An 8,622-nucleotide genomic window follows, 5' to 3' on the forward strand; every position below is an offset into this window, starting at 1 on the left:
TCGATTTGTTGTATTTGTTACCCACAGCCATAATATGCACTCCGTAACAACGATATTCAGGGAAATATATCAGAAATATCTTTGCCAAATTTTATCGAGATCGGCTCAGATTTGGATATAGCTCCCATATATATCTTTATCTGATTTCAAATTAATTTTTTCACCAAATGGTCCGAATTTAAAAGATACAAATGGTTCGGCATATTTAGTCCTTTGAACTTTAAATTACAATTATAATTGTTTAGCTCAGAGGGGCTCCGCCAATGGGAGTGAAACGCCGAATGCGTCGAGCAGTGGACCGTAGGGGGGTATGTAAGAAGATAAATAAAACACAAAGGTTTTCTTAGTATTAAATCAAACTATTTATTCTTAGTTTGGTAGGTGGGTAACAATATTACCTTTGGCAACAATATGCCTCACTATGCACAACGATATGTGCTGCAAACGATATTGCGGGTGTTGTCTGTCCGAATGACAGCGAAATACTACTTGATGTCTAAAGGAGGCGGCAAACAAGTGACAAGTGATTAGTAGTTAAAATGTCAAAGGCGCTAGCACAAGGTTGCAATAAACCGTAGCGCGTACATTTTAACGACTAATTAATGACCAAACCAGGGGTCAATAAATAGCAATATTTTATGCAATTCTAAATTAAACATGCCGACCCCCTTGAAACATCAAAGCATGTTTCAACACAATTAACTTAATCTATATTAGTTCCAGTAGTAGGTACGGGTTGTATAGTGCAGTGTGAGCTTTTTTTTTCGAACTAAATGTAGGGAATGGAAACGCAGATGAATCGGCAGTAACAGATTCGGGATCCATCTCCGCTACAACGATAATATGAAGCCGCAGATGAATCTGCAGTAACAGATTCGAACTTCAATCAAGCATATTATTACACGAAATGTAATATTTTGAAGCCGCAGATGAACCTGCAGTTACAGATTCGGACTTCAATCGAGCTACGTGTTTCCCGAAACGATATTCGAGGGGGGTTCCAATTGAGACCCTGTGCCAATGTCGGTATATACATTGCCAGTTGTCGCGAGACCGATTTTATGTGAAGGTCGTTTTACAACATTGCTTACAAATGTACATTTTGTTGACTGATTACTTTCCGATAAATTCATTTTTATAAACTTAATAAGGTTCTTTTTGGACATTTTGTACAGCGATTTCGAACGAACAAAATTAGATTTAGGATTTTCGACTCCAACCGATGTAGAGGATGTATATTTTGAGGGACGAAAAACTGGGGCTGCAGCTGACAACAACGATTTTGACGAGCTTGCCTGAGCTTTTGGAGTCAGAACCGGAAACGAACTATTCGGTTTTAATGACTCGCGATGTAGTAACGTATGATGACGTTGACCACATTTCCAACAACTATTTTTACTAGTACAATTTACTAGTTTATGTCCCTTTACCAAACAATTTATACAATGTTCGTGGCGCTTGACGAATGCAAACCTTTTTGCGGGAGATAATTCCTTAAATGTTGAGCACAAATGAAGGCGATGGGTTTTCTTATGACAAAGACGACACGATTTTCCAATAGAAGGGGGAGACGAACATTTAGATTTGGACTTTCTAGCGGTGTCAAGCGAATTTGAATCCTGCAAAGGAATGGATTTCTCTCCATAATTTTCCAAACACACAAGCGTGTTTATCCGCTCTAAAAGAAATGTGTCTAAATCTTTCCACGAAGAAAGAGCCGATTTGTTTTTGATACCTTGTTCCCACAGCAGTGTCGTTTCTTCCGGTAAGCGTTGCAGGCAAAGAAAGACAAGTATCGGATCCCATTGATCCGTGGGAACGTTATGAGTCGACATGGAGGAGATACAACGATTAATTCCAACTCTAATCTCTTTCAAACCAGAGATTGTTTCCTTATCTAGAATTGGAAGACTAAATAACGAAGACAACTGACGATGTACCAATATACGAGTATTGTCATACTCATCATTTAATGCTTTCCAAGCGAAAGCGAAACCACGATTTGTTAAAGGAAATTGGGAAACTATTTCCCTTGCATCACCAGTAGTCTTTTGCAGCAAGTAATACAGGCGCTGCACATCACTCAAGCGATAGTTATTTATAAAAATTGCACTAAACAAATCCCGAAAGGAAGGCCAAGAAGAAAAATCTCCTTTAAAATTTTCAATATCAATTGTGGGCAATGTCATATTGTGAACGATATCACAACCAGAAGAAATACTTGCGGCAATATTTTCCTGCGATTCAGGAACCAAAAGAGATTGAGCCGATTGCTCTTGATTTTTATCCGCGTTTTTAATCAAATTTTTTAATACACAACGAGTTTTTAAAATTTTTCTATTAATTGTGGCCATAGTGCTTGAATACATGTTTAAAGAAGCGTTGTGTTTATTTTCTGCCAAATGCAGATGTTCTTTTGTTATATTTTCCGAATTTTCTAAGATACGCAACGATTTATTTACCGATTGCCATAGTTTTTCTAACTTGCTCTTCCTTTCCTCTAAATAACTAATATCTATACCATCATCTACTGCACCGATTTGTGCACCAAATTCTATCAGAGCGTCTGAGTCTCTTATGAAATTTTGTAGAGGAGCGAAGGCCATAATTATCACAAAAAAACACTGAACCAATTTGGGGAAAAATTCAAAAATAAATAAAATAACTATTTTATTTTTATTTACTTAATTTTCCAGAATTACCGTCTATAGGTTGTATTAATTTTTAAATTTCCAAAACAACAACAAAAGAATAAAATTAACTAAATTATTTTATTTTAGTTGCAACTTTCCGATGTCCTATAACGAACAATGTAACTAACAAAAGTGACCGACCAACGTGGTGTAGCTACTCAACCTAAACGGACACGACAGAAAGAGGAATCAACAAAAATATTCTTCCTTCGTTTGTTATGTTCGTTCACTGATCTAACAATGCACAAACAACAAGTGCTGATTAGAGAACGACGACAAAGCAAGCAAACAGCGGTGGGGGTTCAAACAGTGTTGTTGTTGTTTGCGACAAACAAAACAGAAAATGAATTTGACTGTTGTTACAAGGAGAAAAAGAGAATAAATGTAACAACAACAATATGCAATATTAAAGCGGACAGACCAAACAAAAAGAATAATATTGCGGTCTTTGCTTTACGTAGTAAAGCACACCAAACTAAGAAATAACGTGTTTGTTGGTATCAACGAAACGAGATGTTTAATGTTTTGTTGTTTTAAATGAACCAAAACAAAAAGAATATTAGCAAACGATTTTTGCAATAATTTTCTTTTGGAGTTTTGTTTTGATTATGATGCTGCCGAATGCAAGCATCCAAAATAGAAGCCGACGATTGGCGGGCAACAAAACAAGAGGCAAAGAGGTGACGTTGTAAAACGACCTTTGTACCTAAACAAAACCGAATGTTTTGTTATTGTCGCGGCAATTTAAAAACGCGAGCTCACTTAAAAACACTGCACTATACGTACCTTGTAATGCAGGAGTAATGGACTGTATCTTTTGGGTTCCAAATGCGTTCAAGAGGGCTGGAATATCCGGTTCGATTGGACCAATGTTTAGCTCAGAGGGGCTCCGCCAATGGGAGTGAAACGCCGAATGCGTCGAGCAGTGGACCGTAGGGGGGTATGTAAAAAGAAGATAAATAAAACACAAAGGTTTTCTTAGTATTAAATCAAACTATTTATTCTTAGTTTGGTAGGTGGGTAACAATATTACCTTTGGCAACAATATGCCTCACTATGCACAACGATATGTGCTGCAAACGATATTGCGGGTGTTGTCTGTCCGAATGACAGCGAAATACTACTTGATGTCTAAAGGAGGCGGCAAACAAGTGACAAGTGATTAGTAGTTAAAATGTCAAAGGCGCTAGCACAAGGTTGCAATAAACCGTAGCGCGTACATTTTAACGACTAATTAATGACCAAACCAGGGGTCAATAAATAGCAATATTTTATGCAATTCTAAATTAAACAATAATCATAGCGTGTATGATTGAATTCTCACATAAAAACTTTCAATTGTTATGTGAAGCTCTACTAAATTAGCAATGTGGTGTAGGGTATCATAAAGTCGGCCCGCCCGACTTTCGGACTTTCTTTACTGGTTTAAAATTATTTCAGCGACATTTTGGGAGGTATTTGTCCACAGTTCAAAAATCACAATTTTCACTTTGCCAATTGATATTAAAATTAATCATATTCTTAATTAAAATTAATCATACTCACCATGGCTAATAACTGAATCGATTCAATCACAACGTATCCAAAACGAATTTATTATTTCTGTTATCTTAAATTGCAAGTTTCGATTTCTTTTGTTATTGACGCGCCAATAAATATCTTTGAAGTTTGTTTCTTTTGTAATTATATGTATTTGTTTTGAAATCGTATATAAGCCTATTAATTGCCAAGTAATTAAAGAAAACTTTCCGAGTCGTTGTATCACTGCTCAAGAATATTGTTGTGGCGGTAATTGTTGTTGTTTTCACTCACAGACTGTGTCAACATAAACAAAACAAGGCAACAAAAAATGTAAACAAAACACAAGAAGAAATGAAGTAGACGCGGATTTACAAAGCACACGCGTTTACGATGTAGTCATGTTTATACACTGTTTAAAGGGGACGCGTTTGAATGGTATAGAAGTTACACCGGAAGAGTCAGGCTGAAGATACACAATAGGATACGTACACCAACACACACACATGTGTATGCAGTGTCTGCCGAACACACAATGAAAGCGGCATGCACAAATTGACTTGCAAAATGATGAACCGTTATTTGCTTAGCACGTGTCGAACGAATACACAACCTTGAGCGATGCTAAACTTCTTTCAAATTTTTGGGTGCACATGTATTCTTTTGGTAACGCCACAATTGTTTCAGAAACCTTTTATTTTCAGTATTTTACAATTCAATTTTTTCTATGGTTCACAATTTTTTGACAATTGTTTCAAATAGTTTTTTTTTCAATATTTTTTTTTTTAATTTTTCTCCACAAACATTACAAATCCATTTTCTTCAAAGAATAAAAGTAGTTTTTCCAGTTTTATATTTCCTTTGCCGTTTTATTTTCCGCAACACATAACCGGCTGTGTCGACGTTTGCAACGCGACTGAATGCGTCTATTGGAATTTCCTCCGGTTCGCAATGTTGTGGCTCTGTGCAAAATCTTGTTTATTCACCGAAAACGCACAAACACACCCACCAACAACAGACAACATACAACAGTTATACGCACCCGATTGGCACAGAGAGCCTGCATTTGTTGTCGTTTCGTAAAACCGACCTACCCTCACTCGACGCTATCAGACAGTTCGACCAGCAGCAGTGGCAGCGGCAGCAGTCGCAACAAAAGCAGCAACATTGCCTGCTTCGATGTTTACACAGTTGTTTATTTCAATCACTCATCTAGTTTACATACATTCAGATATCCTCGCCTCCTACCCATTTACCTCTTGCATTCGAATATCGTCGGAACTTGGTATTGTTTCGGGGTATTCTCTCAGAGAATATATTCGACACACCAAACACTTGCTCTACCGCCTTTTTATTATTTTGTTCGTACGTTTTGTATCGCTTGGGAATTGAGTGTGTTTGGATCGAACAGACCAAATGAAAATAAGAAGTGAAATATACGATGGAAACCCGGCGAATATTGCCCAGACCGATTTATCCGATTGAACGTGTTGCCGTTACCACGTTCAGTGGTTGTATGATTCACACGAGGAATTCCAATCGGCAAGAGTTGCGACTGCATTGCCAAGTGTTGACCGTAAGTGTTGTCAAATTGACGCGAGAAGAAAAGCTGAAAAAAGGAAGAAACTATTGCTGTTTAAATTAATTAACGTTTCAATTTATACGAGGTTCCATTTGGGAAGAAGCTGTGGCTAATTTTTTTTTTCAAATTCTATATTTTTAGAAAAATCCCATGGATCTCTCAATTGCAAATCCATAACAAGTCTCAGAAAGAAAACAAGCCAATAAACAATTCATACGAACATAAAAATCTTGGGGAGCATTCTCCAACTGCTTATGGCGTCTACACTGAACTTGGTCTACCATAGCATTGTACAGGGTGAATTGGATATGAAAAATGGGCGCCCAATCGAACATACATGTGATACCTATAACAGAGATATTAAAGGCAATGTACCTATAACAGAGAGATTAGAGGTAATCATGACAAATTGGTTAAAAATGATCTAGACGTCTGACCCACCCAGATTTATCAAACAAAACTGTGTTTCTAATAATAGTAACATTACATTACAGATCATTCCGACATTCTTGTCATGACCCTGGTTTACCAGAGCTCTGTATAGGGTACATTGCACAACTTAGCATTGGCGCCCAATCAAACAAAAGTGAGATACTTAAAACATGGATGTTAAAGGCAATTCTGACACATCGGTTAGCCATTTGTCCTGACCCTGAGCTATGAACAGGACGTATTATGAGACGCATTGGCGCCCAATCAAACACACTTCACTATATTCCTAAAATAGATAATACTGCAGTTCAAAAGAGGAAGTTTCTTGCAGAGAAACTAAGTCAACTTATCCTTTTGGAATTCGGAACTAATTGCAAAATACTCAAGCTCCTTAATTTCACATACCCTTGTAAAAAAATCTAACAAAACTGAGAAAAAAAGCCGATCAACAATTTATCCCTATAGAAACCTTATTTGTCAGAACTCTAAACATCCGAATAAATGCTTTAATATATATTATATAGTTAGATTTAAGGCAATTAACCTATATGAGTATGAAGATGGAATTCATAAAATGACCGCTGGCTAAAAAATAAAGTAAAAATCGCGTAAGTTTGGCCTGGCCGAATTTTTAATACCATCTACTTCTTAGAAGGAACTTGAAAATTATAATAAAATAAATTTAAAAAATACCGTTTACATAAAAACCCTTATATGGGGACTATAAGAAGACGAGGACCTCTTTGGCAAACATTACCTCCGATTTTCGGTGTTTTTAGAGTTACTTCCACACTATCCAACCAAATAAGCTGAAACATTACATTTTGGGCTCTTGGTAGGTCTTTTCTCTCCCTGCACAAAATATTCGCTACACGTCCACTAATTGGTAAAGCTCCCATATAACGGCACTTTCCGATTACTGGTATTTTGAAGATTTCTTCACACAATTTCCAACCAAATTACCTGAAACTTGATAACTGGGGTTCTTGGTAGCTCTATATTCCCCCCACAGGGTTTAATTAAGGTCCACTAATTGGTGTAACTCCCATATAACGGTACCTCCCATATTCCATATCAGATTATAATATTGGTTTCGCTATTTGGGTAGTTTTTATACCCTTAGTCATATGGCTACAGAGGGTATATGTTATTTGATACGACCAAAACGTTTTAGGCCCTAGGTCACTTTGGACCAAATCCGTTTCATGAAGTTTGGAGTCAATCTAGGGGTGTCCGTGCATCCGTCTGTCTGGCTCACGATAACTTTCCAAACTTGGTACACCGCAATATTATTGTCTAACTTAGATCGAGTTCGGAGATGGGCAATATCGGTTCACTCCTTCTTCAAGGAAGCATCATCTAATTTTGTGTAAACTTTACATACCCCAATATTTGCGTCAGTGCTCTATAGGTTTACTCTATCAGGTACATCCCCCACAATAACTCAGAATTTTATGAAATTTGAATAACCATAGCTCTTATAATAAGAGTTCGATTGTTTTCGAGTTTCTCGCATACCAATAGATCCCCCAACACAAGCTCAGGTGTGAAGACGGAATATATCTGGTACCTCCTCCATAACGGCTCAATATTTTAAATAATTATATTTTTCTTAAAATGTGAAATAACATCCGTATCATTCTAAACTTCACACATCCCAAAATTTACACTTACAGAAGATATGATGTAAAGATGGTAGATATCGACCCACTCCTTCTGGTACCTCCCCCACAGCGGGTCAAAACTTTGAATAAACTTGTAGCTCATAAAACGGGAAATAATCATCCGATTCTATTTAAACTTGGCACATTGGCCACTCAATCAAGTACATCCCCCACAAAGCGTCGAAATTTTGAATAATTATAACTCTTTTAAAATGTGACATAAAAGTCCGATTGCATTGGAGTTCGCACATCTCAATATTTCTATCAACACAAGATCTGGTGTAAATATGGAATATATCTAACCACTACTCCTGGTACCTCTCCCACAAACGGCCATCAAGTCAGCAATTCTCTTTAAACTAATTATTCCATATTTGATTGAGAGGTTGTAAGATGCACTGCGTTCCGCAAAGTGACAAAACCCTTCTTAGTTAGTCCAAGACTGGTGCCCAACTACAAAAACTTGCTGCTTTGCAGCAATTTTTTGACAGTATCTTATTTAGAGGATGTTATCATAAGTGGTGTTATATCGAAACATAAACCGATGTAGGCTACCATCCATTTAAAAACCGCTAAATTGTTAATATCGTTCCCCTCTACAAATATTGTTCGCAAACAAACAAAATGCGTTCTCTCTCTCAGCAACTAATCCCTCTCCTTCAATCGTAAAAAAAAACAAAAAACGAAAACAAGTTAATGCAGTTTATCGCCAAAGAGCGGGCAGTTAACAGAA

At 37.0% G+C, this 8,622-nt stretch overlaps 1 protein-coding gene across 1 annotated transcript in view; it reads right to left on the minus strand.

The window, feature by feature from the left end:
• Positions 1-5,730, minus strand: part of LOC101887757 (protein CBFA2T2) — a 165,883-nt gene extending 160,153 nt beyond the window's left edge. Inside the window, exon 1 of the mRNA XM_059128442.1 lies at positions 4,239-5,730. Within this exon, the coding sequence (XP_058984425.1) occupies positions 4,239-4,241 (3 nt within the window). The 5' untranslated portion in view covers positions 4,242-5,730. The remainder of the gene's footprint in view (positions 1-4,238) is intronic.
• Positions 5,731-8,622: the final 2,892 nt, after the last annotated feature.

The sequence above is a fragment of the Musca domestica genome, unplaced genomic scaffold, assembly GCF_030504385.1.
Source record: "Musca domestica strain aabys unplaced genomic scaffold, Musca_domestica.polishedcontigs.V.1.1 50, whole genome shotgun sequence".
Taxonomy (NCBI): Eukaryota; Metazoa; Arthropoda; class Insecta; order Diptera; family Muscidae; genus Musca; species Musca domestica.